The following is a 23,427-nucleotide window of genomic DNA, read 5'->3' as shown; positions in this document are numbered from 1 at the left end:
TTATTTAAATAATTATATAAGGTAGCTAACATAAAATTAGTTACTCATAAAAATGAGTCCGTCTTGATTGAACAAACGTGATAATTATTGAAAAACTTTTTCATTCTGTCCGTATTTTCAGATTTAAATTATCCCGCCATTCCCGAATCTCAAACCGCAAACAACGAATCCCTAAGTTAGGGCTTTGCTGTACCGTAGCAGAGTGTCACAATATAGCAATAAGAAAAGATTAACCACCAAGTTTTAAAAAACACCTTTTTGAAATTTAAGCAGCGCTAATATTTCAGTTCCGTGGTGTGCGAAAAATGGTTTCACACCTGTGGTGTCAAACTATAGGCGAGATCCACGCATGACAAAAATGCTCAAGTTAAGGTCGGAGTACTTGGTGGTAAAATAGTAAGTTAAGCAGACTGTTTCTTGGTTACAATTGTTAAATTTGTTTCTGTGAGCTGAAAGCCGATTAGAACCGGAGATATGTTGGTAAAAAACGGATAAGTATCCGCCTATAAATAAGTATATCCCGGGTCAGGGAGCAATTCGTAGCCTAATTCATGGATTGTGTGCCGCCATCTAGCGGAAAGCTTTCTCATACACAAATGATCATTCAAAATTGAAACCACTGAGCCATGAAGTTGCCTAGTCTCCGATGCCAACATGTGTAGAGACCTGGGCATCCAGGACGTTCAGCCAGGACGTGCTAGTACAGCAACAACGAAATCCGTGACCACCGTGAAGGTGCACAGTTCCTATAGTACTTATCAAGCTTAGGCATGATTTGATTAATACTTTTTTCCGAATAAACTAGGCCTAATGAGCACACAGGAATTCACTTTTTTCCCTTTTCTCTGCAAATTGCGTGGGAAGTGTATCTTATCAATGGCTATCAACCCACAAAATAAATTACGCTGTTTCTTTAAAATTTGACAGGAGCCTTTTGACAGAAGCTCTGTTGCCCTATCATTTACAAGGCGGGAAATTCAAAAAGTCAAAAGCCGTAAACGTAGATATGGCTTTATTTTACACTTGCTTCTGATACTCTTAAAACATCGCAACTGGGAAAAATATGTATGTATATCTTTTAATTCACAGACATCTACTATGGTATACAATAAATTACAAACTACAAACTTTTATAGACGTGTAACTATTTTTTAAAATATATCTAACTGATTTGGTAACTGCCTTAAATGTAACAGAAGTTTCCCTTTTGCACCTGCAAATCTTGATTTCTCTCTCTTCCAGTGTGACTTGGTTGAGTGTTTTTGTACTCCAAGAGAGCAAACCATTTTTGCAAATCATCTCACAATCTTATTTATGAAAATTCTTATTTGTCTGTTCCGTTTGGTACGTTGCAGTAATGTGCGCAAAGTAAACGAATAGAGCTTGTCATCTTTTTGACAGGTGCGGGTCGATCTATGTCCATATGTACATATGTTTAATCTTATTCATTCTTTATGTCCCGTGCTTGTGAAGTGAAAAAAATAAATTCTAGTGTTTCTTAATAAGAATTCGGTTAGTTAGAACTATAATTAATTCGAATTAAGAATTAGAATTAGATTAGTAACTTTTATCGTCTATTTTCATGAAGATTCAATCCAGAGTCGCATCCTAAGCCGTAAAGTAAATGTAATAGCAAATAACAAGTAACTAACCAACATCTTCCATTTTATGCATGGTATTTATTGGTATGGTATGGTGTGGTGTGTAATCATTAGTTTAAAATCAGTATCAAATTGATACCAAAAATATCAATGTTGTACCCGAAATTTGGTTGTATTGTTGTTCCAAAAGTGTAAATGTTAATGCTATCTTCTTAAAAATTATTTAAAAAAATGATTAGCAATCACATAATAGAATTTTAGTTCAAATCTTTATTTAATAAGATGGTCTATCTCTCATGACATTTCGAAATACATATATTTATGGCCAATGGCAGATTTTAAAATATTTGTAATTTTATGTAAAATCGAATGGTATAGAGACACGGTTCATTACTAATCGTATGCATGGCACAGAGGATGGTATGGCCATTTCTTACAATTCGCATTTCTTTTGTGGCATTTTTTGTGGCACAGGCGCACTACGAATTACAATGAGCTCTCTCGGATGCCTCGCTCTTGCGCTCCAAGTTCTCTCAGGCATTGGAGAATCCATTTTTAGAACGATTCCGTTTGTTTTCTAAGTAGGAGGTACTAGGCCCTCCCAAAACCCATGTCTTTGTTTGTTAGTTGAATACGAGAACAGAGTCCACGCAGTTACCCACTGGATTGCCAATTTTAAATTTAGTCTGAAGGTACATGCTTTGCATAACGAAACTCCTCTGTCATCTTTCGGTTGTGTTGAAGAATCGAAACACTTAAATACATATGTACATATGTACATACATATGTATGTGTCTATAGTACATACATACATATGTGTATGTTGTATATTTATCATGTGTCATGTGTATGGTACGTCTGGTGCATTCGGTGAATTACAAACATATGTAAATATATTATTGCTTTCCGTAATAAAAATAAAGAACAGTATCCCTGTTAGCCATACACGAACATATAATGTGCTTGGTAACATGTGTTGTTAAAAATGTACATATTTATATGTGTGTGTGAATATATTCCTATATTTATATACATATGGATATGTGTTTTGTGATTGTGTAATGTAGAATAGCCTCACAGGATTGTGTAATCTTTTGCAGGAAACATAAACTTAACGGAAATTCGCTATTATCCAGACAATGATGATATGTTGTGGTACCTATCATATAAGTATCTAAAATTTACACAAATTATTAACCAGTGTATAAAAAACTTATTGTATTCGTAAGATAGGTATATATTTATGTATATAAATATATGTACATATTCATAAATTATCTATGTAGCCGCGTCCGTCATTTGAAAGATATCTGGCAGAATCTGAGCACTGAATATTTGTACATATTTAGTTCAACTGGAGTACCAAATCTTAATGATGCCAATCGGCTGTAAGACAAGTATTTGTGAAAAAATCCAATTTTTTTTTAAAGTACTTTAAGTACGTACATACATACATATATGTTTGTTCACAGCTAATCCTAATTTGATTAAATCGGATACCACCACCATTGGAATAGATTGGAATATTGGATCTTCAATGGTATCTAAAGCTTTGGGAACCATAAGCTAGCCTTCATTTTAATTTCTTGTGATTTATGTACAATTTTCAATTGAGAATTTCGTATAATTTATATTATAGGTACATATGGTCAATGGATTCCAAACAATAGACAAATTCGATGCACAAAAGACTGCTTAAGGTATGTTCATACCAGATACTTTAAGAAGCTGTATGATCGAGACGGACGTTTCTTCTTATTTGCAAACATCGTCGACAGGACAGGTAAAATTTTAAACACATTTTTCATAAATATTAGTCTGCGGTAGATATTATTTTTGGGTAAATGGCGAGGGTGAAGGAAAGTGTAATTGTCGGGATGAGCATATAACGAATTGGCGAATAATTGAGCATTAACCAAATACATAAATATACGTACATATGTAACTATCATTTTGATAAAATATTGGTTTCAATAATCAAACTTTACTAATTTTATCGTCAGGTATGAAAATTACTCTGGATGCTTAGGAAAAGAAATGCGCAAACCATATTCCCATCAAATATTAAACAAATTTAAATGTAATTAAAGTCTTAATAATACTTGGTATTCCAATTTATATCTTGATGTCTCTGTGTTAAATATCTGTATGTATACCATTATTTAAATTTAAATAAACACTGCACACATCAATTGCATCTTGTCATCTATGTGTCGTTACCATTATGTGTACGTATGTACATTCATCTAAAAGTTATATTTACATATATATATATATATACACATATTTATACATTAAATATGTATGTACAATGCATATTTATACATATATGAATGTATGGATATGTATTTAACAACATAAATGTTATTAATGACAATGATCCACTTTCAACTCATTCCACTTTTTTGGTGACAGATAGTTTTCACACGTTTGTTAAATTTCAGACAATTAATTTTTCTTAATTAGTGTTGTATACCCTTGCAGGTGTATTAAGATTATACCGCGTTAAATGTTAGCGATAAATAAAATGCAACAATGTCGGTATGGTCGGACACGAGTCGACATACATATGTATACTTCTGTCCATCTGTCTGTTTCTGTGCATACTAAGTGCTTCTGCGTGCAGAATATGTACATATGTAGGTAGTTTCAATCGGATCAGAGCATTATATGATATATGTAAGCAGCTGCCATGCCACAATGGATCGAAGCCCACTCGATAGTCTAACCAAACTTCAGAACCTACTTTGGTTTATAATTGCAGCAAATCGGCCAAATTATAATTGCTGACAAGCCTTTGAGAAAAAACTATTTGCGATTGAAGGGACTACAAACATACACGATCAATCTGCAAGAGTATACAAATCTTCGGTTTCCGAAGCTTTCTTTATTATTTAAAGAGGAATTAGCTTTTTGTGCGCTTCAAAGGTAATTTATATAAATATTTTATTTTCGAGTCATTTCTGGTTAGTAATGGCATCTCATCCGCCTCTTATCCCCCTGAAAGAAATATTTACTTTTATTTCTTGGGGATGCTTGAGAAAATAACGTTTGCTGTTCACCACGTACATTTCTATAATATCCTTCAATACTATGTAATATGTACCATTGTATGTATACACGTAAAATATTATAAATGTTCTTTGATTGCGCTCCTAGTAAATTGTATTCATTACTATTGTATAATCCAAAACAATGTTCCGTTTTTTGTTTCATTGACAAATTTATTCTTTTTAGGAGTATAACATAAACCTTTCGTTTGTACGTTATTCCAGTTGGTTTACCATTTACCCGTGTATCTACGCCTCTATATGTCTCTGTGTGTTTTATTCTTAAGTCTAGTTTAGTTTCTGTTTTACAAACAAAACGAATTTATTAGATGCACTTGTAAAGCCTTTAATAAGCAAAAATATATGAAATAAATAATCATACTGAAATCGTTTATTTTTGTTTTAAATTTAGGATGAATTTCACCCCTTTATTGAGGCGCTTTTACCGTACGTCAAATCATTTTCATACTCTTGGTTTAACTTACAAGCCGCCAAACGAAAATATTATAAAAAACACGAAAAACGAATGTCTTTAGAAGAGGAAAGACATTGTAAGGACGAACTACAGGTACAAAAAACAAAATGTTAAAATGACTAAATCTATCTATCTATCTATCTATCTTACCTAAATGTTCTTCCGTATTATTTCTAGAATGAGAAAACGGAGGTCAAACAAAAATGGGCTTCCCGCCTTCTTGGGAAACTTAGAAAAGATATAACACAAGAAAGTCGGGAGGATTTTGTGCAATCAATAATAGGCAAACGTAAATCTATTTGTGTTCTATCAAATCCTGATCAAAAAGGCAAAATGCGACGCATAGACTGTTTACGACAAGCTGATAAAGTATGGCGACTTGACTTGGTCATGGTCATTCTTTTTAAAGCAATTCCTCTAGAAAGCACAGACGGAGAGCGGTTAGAAAAAAACCCAGAATGCTTGCATCCAGGACTTTGTGTCAATCCGTATCACATCAATGTCTCTGTCAGAGAGTTGGATTTGTATTTGGCTAACTTTATAAATACTCACAATTCGGTCAATCCAGCATTGTCAACAGCACAAGCAGTGGATTCAAGGTCTTCAAGCTTGACATTATACACACGCAATAATAATCCTTTGGAGAGAAAAGAAGATGGCGTTGATATTAAAAATGAAGGCGTGAGACACAATCCTTATAATGGAGTTGTTTGTAATGATATTATTTTAGCGACTGGAGTATTCTCATCGCAGGAACTCTGGACATTGTCGAAAGGTATTTTTATAAAATAAAACTAATTAATGCTGAGGCGATTCTAAAATGTATATTCCAGATTCAATATTGGATGAAGCCAGTGACAATAACCTACACTCAAGCCTTATTAAGAGGGAAAACGTGGGGGCTATCTATGATTGCAACACATATCAAATGAACTCCGAATCTTCAATGCCTGGCTCCCAGAGTTTAGTTCAAGCTGCGGCAATTGTAGCGAATCCAATTCCTGGGGGTTATAGTAGTTAGTAAACTCTAAAAAATAGCTAAAAATATTCCAAACCTTAACATTTACTTTATTTAGTTGACTTTGTAGATCAGAGGACTATGCATTTATCACAAAGTCCGTTACTACACACAGAAGCGACCAATGGCGGGTCTACTGATGCCGGTAAAGTCGATCAAAGCAACTCGCCTCCGATTGTTTCTCGGCCGAGTCCTGCAGCTGAAAACTGCACCAGTAGCTTTTCCGTAATCCTTCGAGCAACAGAAAGTAATATCTCAAATGGAGAGCCAACAGCCAATTCGGACTCAGCCATCCCTTTACACCGCTACACGTCGCTTAACAGTAGACCAACACCTCAATTCCGCTCTCCAGAAGGTATACTTAGTACACAATAGCTAAATCTTTTTTATTCATTTTATTTTACAAATTTTTAAATCTATATAGGTATTTCCCACCCGAATTGCTCCTCACTGCATTCGACTTCTATTAGCCCGGTTAATACGCTGTATTACCCGCAGCATAGCAACATAAGGCCTTCTACAATAGTTGACGAAGACCAATGTCACCGTGCTGTTGCTGACAAATATTCTACGGAATCCCATGACATTTCTGACTTTGTCACATACGTTTGTCAAGATGCTGGTCACTCAACAACAATATCAACAGGAACTATTGATCATGCGTTTCAACATGCACATCCACATACGCACGTTTCTCATAGCCATCCCCCCCATTTTCAAATTCACCAGCAACTGAGGAATTCGAAATTGGCTACTTCGCCATCGACTCATTATCATAGCACAATGCTACCGCCGATGTTGCCACCGATGGCACGACCAGTAGCAATTATACGAACTAGTGGAGACTTGGCAATGGTTCACTCACCTCCTTCACCCCCAGTTTCGACAAACCATTCTCCGAATGTCACTAATAATACCCTTTGCGTAACAAAAAATGGTTTGGAGCCAGAAAATAGTAGAAATACAAATAATATAGAGGGCAACAACAGTCCAATTAATACAGATACAAGTTCACATAGCGTTAACTGCACTACTCTTGTGACATCTACTTCACCCCAACCTCAACCCCAGGCACCGTTATCAACAAGTCCACACGCCTATCTTGAAAATGGACGATGTAAACTTTCACCAGTAGCTTCCAACTCCTTAAGTCGTATTACCACGCAAATGTATCCATCATCCAATGGAAGGGAATATTTTAACCACTTTCATTCGCAATCAACATCGGTAAGTATTTATTTATTTGTTTTATAAATTAACCAATGTATTTTAGTATATTTTGTGAATTCTTTTTAATGAATGTATGTGCGTGCGTGCGCATCACAATTTCCAGCTGCTGGGATACGCCGGTTCTATTTCCACAATGTCTGGTGTAATAAGTCCGACAAACTTGAGCCTATACTCTGCTCCAACTATGGCTGTAGCTCGTTCTAGTGCTAGGACTCGATGGAACGACGACGAGCTAAACTTAATTCCACACTCTGTATCTAGTACAAATATAGAAAATACACAAGTTATATTAATGGAAGATTGTAAGTAAACTTATTTTCCATAAACCCTACTCCAATCAAAGATTTTCAAAAATACCAACTTATACTTAAATGTTCATTTAATTTGTATTTTACATATGTATTTTCAGCTTCAAATCGTTATATCGATGAATACTCAGCTAACTCAAATCGTGACTATGTGTCATGATCTAACGCCAAAATCTCATAAATTGGACGCACACTCGTAAGGCTTGGGCATGCCAAAATATTTATTAAATACAAACATACATAAAGACACACACACACAAAAAAAATATATATATTTTAACTAATCGATGAACCAAAAAATGAAATATTGATACGTCGATTTATCACTGGAGGAAGTGATAATATTTTGCCGGCAACCCAATTAACTAAGTAAAATTGTATTATTATTCACGGTGCTTCGATAATGAATGACTGAATACTGAAATTTAATCTTTTTACTGAGAGGTGTGCCTATGTTATTTGATTTTAAAGTTATTCTATATCTTACGATCAGATATGACCCTATTTTCATTCAAAAATGTATATTGACTATCATTTTCGCTTCTTATTTTTATATTCTAAGATACGATAACAACCGATATGTTATAAAGTTATATATTTGAAGTTATTTTTCTTATCTCAGTCCTTTATGAAAAATACATCTTATGACAATATAAGATCTAGTGACAGCAACAATAACACGGTAATTTACAAATGTGTAATATCGTTAATTACATGACTAGTTAAAAATATAATAATGTATATGATGTACCTATGATACAAAAATAGAACCTTCTCAATGTTCATAAGGTACATGGAAAAAATAATAATTTCAATAGCTGGTAGTGCATGTGCCCACTTATCTTCTTGTTAGTGCTAAACAAATTCTCTTTAACATGATTTAAATTTATGGTTACAATGCCCACTGGCCCAAGAAAGCTGATGTACCCCTCCAGCTATCTAACAATCTTAGCCAAAACTGTGGTTTAAATGTATGTACAATATGTATGTATGTAATATTCAATATCTTTTCACTCAATATGGTCTATTTGGGTGAAAGTCGATTGACAAAACAGAGCCTACTTATTATTAAACAATAACGTCTCGTGGCTTACCAAACAGAAAAGCGTGCATGTGTTTATGTGAATTCACGAAAACATGTGTACATACATACATATATTCATACATACATATGTATGTACATTTACAATAGTCAGTCCTAGAAAGTAGACAATATATTATTAATGTAATAGCGAAAAATGGCGCAATGAAGGATTTTTACACACAGATATGTGCATAGAGGCATATGTTACGTATAATTCGGAGATAGGCGTAGCAAAGAATAACGGATAACATTTTTTATATGCGTTGTTATTGTGTACATTGTATTACCTCTTTTAAAAATGTAATATTAATATTATTTTATTATTTATTCATATGCTTACATACATACACATGTATCTAAAATACTAAGAAAATATGAAACTGGAAAGACGTATACAAACTAATGGATTAAATTTTAAAACTTTAGTACAATAATAGTTGTAAGTTGAAGGCAAAGGGCATGTGAAAAAAACGAAACAATATTTATAGTACGTTTAATAATTGGCTGTGAATACTATCTTATGCTAAAGCTGTTTGTAATTTAGGATAAGAAGCAAGTGCTAATTATTACCACGTATTCGATATTATTATAATATATATACATATATATACACATGTTTAATTCAAATAGACTGTACGCAAAAGAGACTTTTGCTAAGAGTTTAAGAGTATATTTTGTTAAAATAAACAACATTCTTATATTTAGGATTATTACAATATATAACGGATAAAGTTATAGGCTATTATTTGCTGGAGTAATTTGTTCTTCGTTCATAGTCCAGATTAACCCGATTAGGGTTTATATCAAAATTTTTTATTTTTTTGACAATATTCATATATCTGAGCATTACGTTTAGTTTTTTTTTCTAAAGCTGGATATCAACTGCTGCCGTTTGTATAGAGGTTTCTTTTTTTTTAATTCTATATCTTGGAGGCCATGGGATGGAAGATTGTTACATGTGACATTTTTTTCGAATTCTGCAGCCTTTGCACTCAATGTTGCGCAACCAATATTCGATATGCTTGCTGGCAATCTGGGCTCTGATGCCCTGTTTCCAGCTAATTCTTTATCTAAAACACATAAATAAAAATCATCGAATCTTAAGTTTTAAATTACTTTTACCTCTAATGGACTCTTTGTATTGTAACAATGACTGCTCTGGTGACGATATTTGAAGACTTGCAGAAAATACTTTTAAAGTTTCGTCTTGCCGCTCGCTCTTTTGAGCGTCGTTATAAGAAAGATTGGGATCATTTCGCATCTCTTCTTCATTAACAGGAATTTCCAATTTTCGTTTTTCAGATTCGTTATCACAATGACCAACAGAGCCATACCTGTAATCCATACCGATGGTCATTGCATTGAAAAATAAATTAAATTATTTTTACCCTTTCGTTTGTCTCGGATACTCGAAAACCTCATCTGCAGAACTTGTTGCGTCGCTGTTTTGAACTACTGACGACTCATCTGAATGATTCAGTTGCCTTTTGAAAAAGTATGAAAGACAAAGTTTAATTTAAATCATCCTTTAATTACACTATGCAACAGAACAACTATTAAAACATTGTCATCAAACCTTGGTACACTCGGGTCTCCAAAAATGTATGCTGAGATAGTTTTATTTGTTATGGTTAAGTCTTTTTTATATTGAAAAAATGCTGTTTTTAGTGGTAAGCATTTTGTATTTTAAATTGCCTGAGTGTGCTAAACCTTTGCAAAATAACTTTTCTATGCTGAAAAACTAATTAATGCATTTATTAATCTGGCTAAGCTAAAGTTATAACCTTACCCGTTGGGAAATATTAAGCTTTCAAAAGCAAAATCATTTATTAGTAAATATATATTTTTATACCCGATACTCAAAATGAGTATAGGGGTATATTAGATTTGTGATGAAAAAAGATGTGTGTAACGTCCAAAAGGAAGCGTTTCCGACAACATAAAGTATATATATTCTTGATCAGCATCAATAACCGAGTCGATTGAGGTCGGCTTTGCCTATTGCAAAAAGTGAGAGCCTAGATCTCAGAGACTATAAGAGCTAGAGCAACCAAATTTGGCAACCACACTCCTGTGATATCGAACCTGCACAAGTTTATTTACAAAATTCGCCCCACCCCCTTCCGCCCCCGGAAAGGACGAAAATGTTTGGCATCCACTGATCTCAGATATTGAAGATCCTAGAAAATTAAAAATGCACAAAATGACCAGATCTACCAGATTGCCGAATCTGGATCAGATCGGATCATTTTCATAGCCAAAAGGAACAAATCAATTTGCAGTGGCCACGCAGCAGCCGGCGACACGTTCAGACACGTTTGCTGTCTCTCCCGCACGCACTCTTTGTCGCTCAATGTAGCCATACTGACTATGTATGTACATATGTATGTATCGGGTATAAATGTAGAGTTGTGGTCGCAGCAGCAACTCACAACGTTCCCCCTCGTTTTTAATTGTAATTCATCGGGATATATGTACGATTACAGTATACATTGGGTGAAATCCGCACCTCTATATGAACAAAATTACAAGTTGGTTTAGAAGCTCGGCCAGCAACATACCAAACTGTAAAATGCGATTTTCGGAAGTTCGGTCAAACGGCTGCGGCATAGCTGTACTAGTATATCGAGATTTGTATTCCTTTAACGACAATTAATTAACGCGCCCTTACTACTAAATTTGTAAACAACGTGCATGAAACCCCACCCTTTATTGCAAAGCCACACTGGGAGAGAAAGAAGATCAAATGGTTCCACATATGTAGCTATTAAATCCTTTCGATTATAAAGTTAAATACATACACACATATATGTACATATGTACATACATATGTATGTATCTGAAATCAGTATATTTATTCTTATTCTTACCATTGTGATCCATTTATTTTGGTTGAAATTAACTCGTACAGTCTGTCTGGACATGCATCTAACATATGTGAATAGATAACGTCAAGGAAGTCTGCTGATATTTTAAATATTTCTTCATAATGGTCAATCATAGTTCTAAAATATTTATATTCTGGTTAGGTGTAAATACTTATAAGTAGAAAATAATGGCTTACCTGACTACATTTATTGCGTCGTTCATATGATCCTGCTCCCTATCCCTTACCGATGCTTGATCAAAACCACGTAAAATATTTGGAGCAAAAACTGTAGAGAGATTACTGCTATCCATTTTGTTGCCATTTATCTCAATATTTCCATCGCTGTCGCATATATCATCACTATGTGCCGCTACTTTTGCCAAAAAACGCAGTAAGACATACAGCGTATCTCTATGTGGAATAGGGAGCAGTTTTATTAAATGTGAAATGCCCTCCAGTTGTAAGCGGCGATTTCGAATCCCTAAAAAGTCAGTTTGTTATAAAACTCAAAATCTTATATATTATGTATGTATATGTACTGTGTATATATGATATGTACTTTGGGTTTCTAAAAATGTTGTGTAGAGTCTACTGCACAGCAGAGGTTCTGGAAGATCGCGAAGGAATTCTTTGAGCAGGGTAGCAACATCATGCGGACATGTTTCATGTGGAATTCTCATATGAGATTTTTTGTTAAATTCCTCTCGCAACTAGAATGAAAATATCATGGTTGTAAATCATAATACATTTGTTAAAGTTTTTTTAACATACTTGGTTAACACGTTTCCGAGAAGTACTGACACGAAAAATTCCAATTTTATTTAACCCATTATCTTCCAAATAGTCCATGCAATTTATGATAAATGTCGGTACGTTTAAATGCCGTGGAGTGTGTAAAGATTTAACGAAATCGAATTCATTATGTTCTATATCGTAATGAGATAAGGTTGTTGGTTTAGTTAAATTAGTCAAAGAATCACGAAAGCGTTCTGACGTCTCGATAAATCCACACTCCATAGACTTAGTCGGCAAACTTTCACATGACCGAACCTGGCAAATAGAAAAATACATGAAAGATAAATTGGTGCCGCAAGGGTTCATTTTGCTTACACTTGAAATATGCATTGAACAAGGCGTATTAAAAAAACGGTTTTAAGTTGTAACAAATATATAGAACGTAACGTCTCCGACCCGATCAGAATGAATAGACGACATATGGTTCGATATACACAATTGCTCGACTCCTTTTTTTATGCAGATTAAATATAAAGAAACTTAGTTTTTGGGGTCGGAGTTTCCTTCCTTAGTGCGTTATGTTTATAAAATAAACTAATTCTAAAATGCACTACAAGTGTAAAACAAGTGAAAGATAAGTAAAACCATTCATATTTACACTTTCATTCAGCTTGATAATACTTCCAGTGCTATTACCACTTGCTTGAAACACAGACATCAATGACTGCTTCGATCGAGTTCGAGTACCAACGACATCGCACCGTTTAGTGTCCCTTGAAAGGCAGCATTCTAAAGAGGTCCCAAACAATATTTCCTGGCCGTCTTTATAATCAAATTATTCAAATGTAAAAAATTATATGTGAATTTGTGAAGTTTATTTGGGTAAATGTGTTGATAATTGTAAATATTGTACATGCAAAATCCATAATAAAAAAATTTACGAGTTGTCCAAAATAAAAATCTTACTGTGTTCATATTTTCTTCCAATATCAAAAAAACTTGTTGTTAGTGACTTCTTCTTCGGTATAATTCGTCGCTTGTGTGATTTTCTTTCCAAATCTAAATCTGTTTGAATTTAAAAGATAGATATTTATAATTATTACTTTCGCTGTTATTATAAAATCCACATTTATTAACTAACTTAAGTTACTTTCAATGATCCATGCTTTGAAGATATAATACAATTTATTAAATTAATGTTATTTTTAATCCCAAATGATTCCTATTTACCTAGATTATTTCCAATATTCAGTTCCTTTATTTTTTCCAAAGCCAAATGCTGTAGAAAGTCTGATTCCGTTTTCGATAAATTTATAAGTACAGTTTCCACAATATGAAACTTTTCATTGTTTTCTGAGATCCATAAACAACTCTCCTGCGAACAGTTTTTTAAAGTAGAATAATTTTATTTATTATTTTACACCATGCAACCGCTTTGAAAATGTGTGTATAATGCAATATGGATTTTTTACGGGTTTTATGGTTGGTTTAGGGCTTTGCTTTTTTTGTTGTCATATCTGGAATGTTTTAAAAATAGTTTTCAAGATCTTTGCAAGTTTGGAAAACTGTTGACAGCAACACAGCTGTTAAATGGCGCTCAAAACATTACAGCTTAATCTTTCCCCATTAAAAATATTATCCGGTACATTTGACGAAATTTTAACTTTAAAAAATGAGGAAAAGTATAAATAAATTTTTTTATAATTATTTTGTACTCGTCGCGACAATATTTGGAGTCTAACTAGAGAATGGGATTTTAATCACAGAGGAAGACAGCTAAGAATCTTGAACCATTGTTAAAATTTCATCTTGTAACGTAACAACTAAATAATGAAGTACTATATTTAATTAATTCTAAATTGACTGTCAATTTCCCAATGTTTCACTCAGACATTAACATCGAATCGTCATGTATAGCTAGGTAATTTGATTTACATTCTGTTAATACAATAGTATGGTTATCTAAAATTGTATTTAAAAATGTACTGTGTCTTTAAAGTTGAATTAAACCGGCTTTATAGTCATGGGATTAACGGGCCTATACAAAAAATCTAAGAAAATAAGAATATAATTAAATTCTACTTTTTCTGAGTTTTAAAAAATAAAATTAAAAAACAAAAATTCCCACAGAAATTTCGCAAAAAAATCATTAGTTGCAACTAATCCGAACAGGAGACTAAAGCTTTAAAGATTCAAAGCGTATTCGAACAGATACTTAAAGCATTCAAGATATGCCAAAAAAAAAAGCTTGAAACCCATATAACCTTTAAAAAAGTAAAAAATTAGTAATTTTTAAAACCTGAATCATAAAAAGAAAAAATAAATCATTATACATTTTTTGAGTTGAAATTTGTTTGTTTAGTGTTATTAATTTCAATTTCTTACCGATGGAAACCATTTTTGATAAGCTGTGGAGAGGTCTTGATGTAAATGAGGTCTATTTTGGCTTTTGGAACGACTTCTCAGAATTTTTTTAGTTACAAATTGCCCAACATTAGACAACGACTTGGACTTTTGCATATTGCTTGTTGCATTTCTTAGATCTGAAATTTTAGCAAAGATTATTTACATAAAATCGCCTTTCACTAATTTAATAAAACGAGCAAACGCTTAGCTGATATTTCGATTATAAAATACCTGTTAATCTCATTTATTTACTTATACCTTTGTAACAAGGTTTACACTTTTAGAATCAGAATCAAGTGAATGGCATTTCTTTCATGGAGAAAGCGAGAGATAGTGATAAATAGATATTCAACGAAGGTGTTGTATGGAAACACCTACAAAATTGGGCATTACGTGAAATGCGGACCAAATTAATTTGTCCCCTTTGGGAACAGCTATACGAAAAAGAGTAAAAAAGAAAGCATGCACAACACATCTGCTACGACACCATTTCCGGAATTTACGTACATAAAATTACGTACGATTATAAAATATATTGTAATACATATACATATGTATACTACTAAAGAGGATAAATATTGTATACATAGTTTGCATTCCCGAACCCTTTTTCGTTTGTTTTCTCAATTAAACCATTTAATTTATATAAATACTTACTTAGATTTGTATGATTCAAATTTCCATGTTTGTCGTTTAGGGTGATTAAATTTGTGGTGCTACCGGGATTGCTGTGTCCGTGCCAAATATTCGAGAGAAATTGAGAGCTTGAAGTCAGCAAGCCGGTAGAAGTTTTAATAGTTCTTTCCAGTCTTGAATGACTATTCATGTTGCATGTCGAATATGTTGTGCGTGCCTTATTTGGGTTGCTAGCAGTCTGGAAATTTTCTTCAATATTTTGTTTCTGAGTTTTTTCCCACTCAAGTTTTTTTCTAACCCGTTCATCCTGCGCCTCCTTCCATTCCATGTGGGCGTTTTGCAAGGTTCTGAAACACTCGTTTCCACGAACATACTCTAACGCAATAAGAGGCCAAGCGTCTAATGTTTGAATAGCTTTATTTAAACCTTCATCCATTCCAGGAGGATTTATTTCACCCTTTGCTTTAATGTTTCTTAAATTTCTATCGTAGTTAATTGACTTAAATCGACTTGCGTCTGCACCGTTTACGGGTTTTTTTCTTGCCATCCTTAAGTACCGCTTGATTGTGTTACTTACAGATTGTGAAACATCTTCGTTGTCAATAGAGCTTTTTCTCCGCTCTGAATGCGTAACAGGTTTTTCTAAGTCTTCATCCAGGGAATATGGTGCAGAACTATCTTTGCCCTGCTGCAAAGTATGCTCAAATTCTTCTGCCAGGCGTTTTAGTTCGCTAAGCTGTATAAAACTTGTTTGTGTTCCGCATGTATTGAAGCTTCTTTCAATCCTCTCACATTTAGTTTTGCTTTTTAGCGACCAAAGATCAGTTGCTTGCGGAGCGATGCGGGCATCCAAGCTAAGTTCTTCTGGGGCCACACGCAGAATTTTTCTGAATTCACAATTTTCTAGGCTTGTCGAGTTCTGGTATATCATCTTATCGATCCTATGATAGTCATTTATATTATTCACTCCACTGGAAAAGCTTTTGTCCGAGCTGTTTTGGTAGCTATTTAATTTTAATAAACTTGAAAGTGAAGAAGCACGACCAATATTATGTTTTGGTGGTTCTGTGGAATGTAACATTCGATGAAGTTGCTGTTTTTTTAGTGAGTTGTATATTTTTCTCAAAAGAACTTTATCTTCAAGAATATCTTGTCGTATATTATCTAATTTTAATTGTACTCCCCCTAGCTCAGCCAGGTGGGTTTCGGATAATAATTTTAAACGAGACAAGAGCTCCGTTTGAATTGACTTTTCACAAAAATTGGACTTTAAAATATTTTCATTTGAATTTGTACCCGTATTACCAATAGGCCGCTGGGAACTTGGTGATGAAGTTTGATCGGGTCTAACCGTTTTGGTTCCCAGCAAGGTTGTTGTTTTGTACGCATCCCGTATTTTCAGATATGACTGCAATAGTTCAATAGTCTGATCGGCATTAATATGCTGATCTGTTAGCTCCGCTCCACAGCGACTACTACTTGCATGCCGAGAAATTAGTTTGAACCGCCTCTTAGAATTGTTGATTGCCCCTGGATATGAGGTCTTTCGGCGCCATAAAATGAAGCGGGGCTCAGAGGCGCACACTCGTTGAAATTGTGCCTCAATTAAAGAAATATTATCTGATCCACTCTGTGCTCCATCCGGAATAAGCTTGCGTCCAGAATCAGTCATATATCGCCATGTCTTTCGAGTCAATAGCCAGCGTTCTCGTTTTTTTTCTTTGTCTTTAGTGCTACACCGACGTCGTCTAGATCCAGGTGAAACTCTTCCCAAATTCTTACTGGCCAAATTACTTGGCCCACAATATACATCTGAAGATTTGATTTTATTTGATTTTATCAAGTCTTTTTCCGCTGTTAGACTAAGCTTGTCAATTGCATCATCCAAAGGGCCTGATCTCTTTTTGATCACCGCTACAGGACGGCGCAATGTGGATAAGTGTTGGCCTGATTTCTTGTTTTCTTCCATATTACAATTTTTAAGCGATTCTGATTCTGATACAGGCATCGGTAACTATGTGTACCTCACGTGTGTTTTTCACCGCGATTTCTCTATGAAGCTATAAAGGTATCCTCTTAATTATTTTACATGTCAAGCACCAATGTGATTGTGGGCGTGAAAAAGCCCCCTTTTATGTATGGTAACACAAATGTCCATATACATTCATCCTTATAAGAATTTATATATTGTATGAGCCATTTAACAAACTGTGTTTTATGACATCGCAATACTCACAATCAGATGTAATCTGTTGCAGATTTGGTGGAAGATTTCATAATTATCGTCAGTTTATCCCCATGTTTGTGTAGAGATTATACGCGTGGTTATATATATTTTTTTTAATATACATGCTATGTACATATGTATATATATTGAGGGAGAAGAGAATAACTTGTATATATGCGTATTTAAACACTTAAATGATGCCATTCAAAAGCTACGCGTACTCGTTCGTAATTACATTTGTAAAAGCATACGGATATTTATAAACTTGGATATTCTTATTTCATGGAATTATAAACACTCAGCATTTCACGATATCGCTATACGAATGTATATTACATAGATACAAGTATATAATATATGATTATGTATCAATGTGTATGAACATAAAAACAATAATATTCATACATATCGTATCAATATAATATGCAAACATAATTCGCGATTTTAATAGATGCTTTCTATCAGATTTAAGGGTTGTTCGTGCCCGTTTCCAGTACGAGGTATTTCACATAATAAGTTTTTTAAAATGCTTTTGTAGATTACAATAAATGGAATAACCAACTAGTAAAACTGTTCAATATCAGAACTGGGCAGCGAGAATAACGTTGAATGCCTGAGAGCAAGTATAAAAAGAAAGAATACGGTTTCAAAAAAAAAAAATAAATAAAAAAATCTGATTTTTCTTGAGAAATTTTTGTTGAATGTATTTATATACACACTGTATACATTTAAAGTTCTCTCTTTCGAAAACATGCACATATGGGTACATATATACATACGCATGGAACACTTTTTATAAATATTTCAATACGAAACTTATACATACATACATATGTATCCGTATGCTCCTATGCATGTAGATTTGTATATATGTATGTATATTTATTAAATATATACTAGTACTAGTACAAGTATGCATGCAAATGGCATACCTGTTATAGAGGGTTTGTGAGTGTCTGCGAGTATTTTTCCTTATATTCCAACTATTCCTACAATGTTAATATTATTTCAGACTACATCGCTGTTGTCTATTGACTAAAAACGTTGTCTGATAAGTAATAAAGATGTCGATCAGTCACTATAGGGTCAGTCACAAACTAACGCAGAGAGGATACTCTTGTAAATATACTAATTACCTAATGAGTGAGATGTGTGATATGATAGAATTATCACTTCCAACCTGCACACATTTCCGTCAAAATTTTGTTTAAATATTTCGGGTCCCCACTTGTTGCTAGAGCTAGATTATACATTTCAATAGAATACCGCTGCGGGGCTTTTTTCGGCTTAGCTAAAACCAAGTGCACTAAATTGTGTGAAAAACATTTTAATTTTCTTATTTGTGTACATATGCATGTATGCAAGTATTTATTAATAGTTTAATTACATATGACTATAGGAATTATTTTTATGTTGTATTTCTGTATTGAATAATTTTATAAACACGTTCTCTTACAATCGTTCCATTGGAATTGGCTTGTAATCTAGAATAAAAAAAGGAGTTATTAACGTCATATCATACTAAATTTCAATTATTGCATGTGGGACTTTGGTTATTATTAAGTGTATTAATAAAGAAAGATAACATCGGCTTCCCGAAGTGTATGTACTCTCGAGGCTCGACGACCTCTTTCATTCTTTTTTCGCTATGTTTTAGTCTGCGAGCATTCCCCTAACCGATGCAAAACTCCTGATCGTGACCAACCATCTACATTTCATGACTTTACTATACTGCGGTAGGTATATTATAGTGTTCCGATTTTGTGCAAATCTTACTGATTTTCACAAATATGAACGTAATCATATATAATGCAGTTGTCCTAATTTGACTAAATATTTGTGACATATGCAAAATTAACATTATTATCTTATTAAAAGCATTAGGGTCTTGGCAAAGACTTTATGATGCACATACATATGTATGTTTGTACATGAATGATAGAGTAATACAGATTGAGACCGCTAGAGCGATTCGATGTGTCAACCTTATCGAAAATATAAAAACATTCATATTTACATATAAGTACATACATCACAATATAAGATCTAAGTCTTCCTTACTCCAGTATAAAATATTTACACTGTGGTTTTGTACTTTACAGTTTTTGAATACAAAAAAGAAGCTGTATATATTACAAATCCTCAAATCCTAAAAATGGTCATAAGGTCTACGCAATCAGGGTTACGACCTAAAATTTCAATATTCAAAAGATTTCAACCTGTAGCACTGTGTTATTATAATCTGATTAAAATTGATCAAGAAAATATGTTTTGTATTATATGTTTATGGGAATCGTCAGACACATATGTGCATATATGTATATGTTTCTATGCACATGCAAAAGTACAAGAATACATGTACAACATAATACTCGTATACCGTTATACTCTACGAATATCGAAGATTGTAAATGATAGTTTACCTTAAAGTTAAATATTAAGAGTATGGATAGTTGCTTAGTTAGTCATCTCTCCTTTCGGTACACATATTCTGCTAGAGTTGAAATATTTAACAAAAACTTTATTGATATGATGTTTATCATGGCGGTGTGAGCATTCATCCCGATGGCCGCACTTGTCTGCATTGCAGCCGGCTGTTCGCCTGTAAAAGTATTTAAAAGTTTAATTTTAGTCTAAGCTCGGTGATTATCGATTATCATCATTATAATAAAACTCTACCGGTCAATACATGAACCCGCACCGATGCGGGTATAGCACCATTAGGAACGCAAGTATAGTTTCCGGAATCTCGTAATGAAGCTCTTGTCAGCATTAATCGACTAGTAGTTCCAATATCGGTTTTTTCCGTTTCCAAGCTTATTCCACCTCGCAGCGAATCAAAATCGACTATTGAAGAGCCATGATACCTTAAGGTAGATCGTAACATTGTTAATAAATAGTATACAGTCCAAACACCCTTACCATAAAACAGATGATGCATGCATATTTACTGAGCAGGCTAGAGCAATAGTGCTATCGCGTTTAACATGGATTTCCGTAGATCCTAATATTTTTGCACGGGCCGCTATTAAGGGAAATATAATTTTATAATTAAATGATTACCAAGCCTCTGACCTCTTACCTTTTGAATCATAATACCGTCGATCCGAATTTAGATCTCTAGCTTCGCTCTCAGCTAAAATAAAAGAGAGTTGCGGAAATCAGAAAGAGTTCTTAAATAAATTTTCCTCTTATTGCGCCTATAAAATTCTAATTTCCAGAACCTGAGGATATTGCTTGATGACAACACTACAAGGAACTCTTATTTAACTACAATAAAATACCCTACACTCATAGAATTCCGTTGCAGGTGTTTATCAAGTGCTACATACTCGTATATAACTTTTTCAAAAAGTTTCTTACGAGTACCGTAATTGAAATCACACATCAAGTCGATCTGCTGGGAGGAGTGTAAAGAATTGGAAAGTTCCTGAATTTTTTCCCATTCGATCGTATATCTTTAAATCCCTTTTTTACTGACGAGCAGACCCCTAGGAACAATCGGTAATTTATGGAAAACGGTACCGTACCTGCAATATCCAGAATGATTGCTAAGTTTATTTTCGGCTCAGTATTAACTTGACACTCATAAATTCCGCTATCCCGTGGTTGGGCGTAGTCAATTTTTAAGTCCCAGTCCTCACTGCTGGGTGGGTGTATTACGGAAAATCGTTGATCGCCAGTATAGGTATAAATGTTAGTTGTTAAAATATGAAGGTCGCGCTTACGCATCCATGAAACCTGCAATAGTTTTGAAATTATTTATTTCAAATGAGAATTTTAAATTTAAATCAAATTTTTTTTTTATTTTAATACCTTAAATTAGAAACATTAATCTACAAATATATTTTTTCCAAGTCTCAAAGAGTGGAACAGTGCATTTTTACACATGTTACTCGAAGAGTATAGACTTAAATTAAATTTGTATTGGAAGTGGATGTGTATAACACCCAGAAGGAAGCGTTTTCGACCCCATAAAGTATATATATTTTTGATCAGCATAAAAAGACGTGCCGATATAGCCAAGTCTTTCAGTCCGTTTGTCAGTCTTGTTTTATATATGATTTTTACGAGTATAAGGTGTTTTGCGGATTAATCAACTGCTCTGAGGAGAGCATAAAAACAAAACAAGATTGATCAGAAATAATTTGTATTTGTGTGTCATTTCTTACAGTGCGATTTCCTTTGTTTTTGACACGACATCTTAAAACTGCAGTTTCATCAATGACAGCTGAGACATTTCTTGGGCTTATGTCATCAAAGAAAGGTCGATCCGAGCTTGCTAAATCTGAAATATGGTTTACACGTAAATATGTAGATGAAAACCTTAAGGAGTCTAACTGTGAACTCAATATAGTCTATATAGCTTACCATTTATGTTCAAAAATGAAGTTGCGCTTATATGTTGAACACATATATTAAAATTCAAAATCAACAAAATTATAGGTTTAATTTTGTTGAAGGAAAAATCCAAACACGTTGATTTTACAAATGACGCCGCCATATCGGTCAATACAAGCGTCTTGAAATTGCAAGCTGGATAGTTAGCATGCCTGAAAATAAACGTAATATGCAACTTAAGTATCAAGAACTTTTTCAATCAAAGCGCGGACTTAAAAAACTAATTTTCACATTACATATGTACATATATATGTATGAATATTTATGTATCTGTACGGAACATATGTACCTACATATGTAGGTAAATATCTAACTCATATAAATGTAAAAGTTTCTCTACTGCGAAATGCATACATACATATGTGCATAAATAAATGTGTATACATTCATATCGGTTGATGATACGTAAGAATTTTTTATCTGACAACATTCAGATAAAAGTAGCATTCAACATATTGTATTTTATTGCTTAGCACTTCAATGTACTGTTTTTCTGAATTCTTATGATACGGACTGGTCACGGTCGAAACTGCCGAAATATCGTTTTGTTTTACTTAATTTTGATTTTGAGGTATTGTACTGAAAATTCGCTCTCATTTGATTTGTATCGGACAAGAATTTTTAGCTTTAAGTAGAGATTTTTCAACCCCAAAAGATTTTTTTCTATTAAATACTTGTGAGTGAGCTTTTGTCAGGACTCGGTGGGTCGGCCTTCTGCGCCCTTTTTACGAATATTCGCGCAGGCGAACTACAGTGGTACATCGTATAACAGTATAACAATGAAATTGGCAATAAAACTAGAATCCAGTATATTATTTAAAAAATAAAATCATAAAGTTGCAATCGGTTGTCATCTGATATTTTATTCTAAATTCAAAAGGTCCCCGAGAGTATTTTTTTGTTGCTTAAGCAGCAACGAGTAAAGCGAGCATGGGGAAAGAATTTTCTATTATGTAGTTCTGATGTTTCAACAGGCTTCGCTGCTTACTCGAGATGCTACGTTTAGTAAGATCCATATCCTTAACCAAATCAGGATATTTGGATAAATAAATCTATGCATGTAATAGAAAAAGAACGTTTTTCCAAAAATAATAAAAACTTCATGAAATTTTGACTTGCACTTTAACTAATTCAAAATGTACCCGTTTTTTCTTGATAAAAAATGTACTTAATTGTATGCGCATACTGCATTTTTCAGTTAATATAAAAAGTAAACCATGTAACACAAGAATAATTTTTTGTTTTCTCTTGCGTTAGTTTCATTTACTAGTAACGTTATTCAATAAAAAAAGGTATGGTGCATAGACTATATATGTACATGTATGTAGGTATACAGAAAAATCGTTTTTTCAAACTATCTAATATTTGGAGTCTTTTTCAATTACTT

The 23,427-nt window shown here is 33.6% G+C and overlaps 3 protein-coding genes across 15 annotated transcripts; 1 reads left to right on the top strand and 2 right to left on the bottom strand.

Moving 5' to 3' along the window:
* Positions 1-2,039: 2,039 nt before the first annotated feature.
* On the top strand, positions 2,040-9,470 carry LOC108164479 (nuclear factor 1 C-type). 6 transcript variants are annotated; one of them, XM_033394287.1, is made up of 10 exons: positions 2,040-2,293; positions 2,702-2,756; positions 3,241-3,301; positions 5,064-5,219; positions 5,304-5,901; positions 5,960-6,142; positions 6,203-6,499; positions 6,569-7,371; positions 7,478-7,676; positions 7,784-9,470. In XM_033394287.1, the coding sequence occupies exons 3-10, from the start codon at positions 3,281-3,283 to the stop codon at positions 7,840-7,842; spliced, it is 2,316 nt and encodes a 771-aa protein (XP_033250178.1). In that variant the 5' UTR covers positions 2,040-2,293; positions 2,702-2,756; positions 3,241-3,280; the 3' UTR covers positions 7,843-9,470. The 6 variants fall into 6 exon arrangements, with proteins under 6 accessions (XP_033250178.1, XP_033250177.1, XP_033250176.1 ...); XM_033394285.1 differs by having other exon boundaries at positions 2,041-2,293; positions 3,241-3,384; XM_033394286.1 differs by lacking the exon at positions 2,702-2,756.
* LOC108164478 (rho GTPase-activating protein 6) lies at positions 8,865-18,708 on the bottom strand. 5 transcript variants are annotated; one of them, XM_033394282.1, is made up of 14 exons: positions 18,572-18,701; positions 17,649-18,252; positions 15,434-17,581; positions 14,756-14,913; positions 13,601-13,745; positions 13,337-13,435; positions 13,029-13,192; positions 12,407-12,685; positions 12,195-12,345; positions 11,831-12,116; positions 11,637-11,771; positions 10,155-10,250; positions 9,889-10,100; positions 8,865-9,836 (listed from the first exon to the last, which is right to left on the bottom strand). In XM_033394282.1, exons 3-14 carry the CDS (start codon positions 17,418-17,420, stop codon positions 9,619-9,621), a joined length of 3,930 nt encoding a protein of 1,309 aa, XP_033250173.1. In that variant the 5' UTR covers positions 17,421-17,581; positions 17,649-18,252; positions 18,572-18,701; the 3' UTR covers positions 8,865-9,618. The 5 variants fall into 5 exon arrangements, with proteins under 5 accessions (XP_033250173.1, XP_017155720.1, XP_033250174.1 ...); XM_017300231.2 differs by lacking the exon at positions 18,572-18,701 and having other exon boundaries at positions 17,649-17,764; positions 18,202-18,251; XM_033394283.1 differs by lacking the exon at positions 18,572-18,701 and having other exon boundaries at positions 17,649-18,259.
* Positions 18,709-18,972: 264 nt separating this feature from the next.
* Positions 18,973-22,759, bottom strand: LOC108164513 (zwei Ig domain protein zig-8). 4 transcript variants are annotated; one of them, XM_017300295.2, is made up of 9 exons: positions 22,399-22,692; positions 22,011-22,192; positions 21,812-21,927; positions 21,170-21,380; positions 20,722-20,775; positions 20,562-20,664; positions 20,319-20,506; positions 20,063-20,241; positions 18,973-19,123 (listed from the first exon to the last, which is right to left on the bottom strand). In XM_017300295.2, exons 1-8 carry the CDS (start codon positions 22,485-22,487, stop codon positions 20,105-20,107), a joined length of 1,080 nt encoding a protein of 359 aa, XP_017155784.1. In that variant the 5' UTR covers positions 22,488-22,692; the 3' UTR covers positions 18,973-19,123; positions 20,063-20,104. The 4 variants fall into 4 exon arrangements, with proteins under 4 accessions (XP_017155784.1, XP_017155786.1, XP_017155785.1 ...); XM_017300297.2 differs by lacking the exon at positions 22,399-22,692 and adding an exon at positions 22,715-22,759 and having other exon boundaries at positions 18,974-19,123; XM_017300296.2 differs by having other exon boundaries at positions 18,974-19,123; positions 22,555-22,691.
* Positions 22,760-23,427: the final 668 nt, after the last annotated feature.

This window comes from Drosophila miranda, chromosome 5 (genome assembly GCF_003369915.1).
Source record: "Drosophila miranda strain MSH22 chromosome 5, D.miranda_PacBio2.1, whole genome shotgun sequence".
Classification (NCBI taxonomy): domain Eukaryota; kingdom Metazoa; phylum Arthropoda; class Insecta; order Diptera; family Drosophilidae; genus Drosophila; species Drosophila miranda.
The sequence above is the reverse complement of the archived record's forward strand: the minus strand, read 5'-3'. Positions and strand labels throughout refer to the sequence as shown.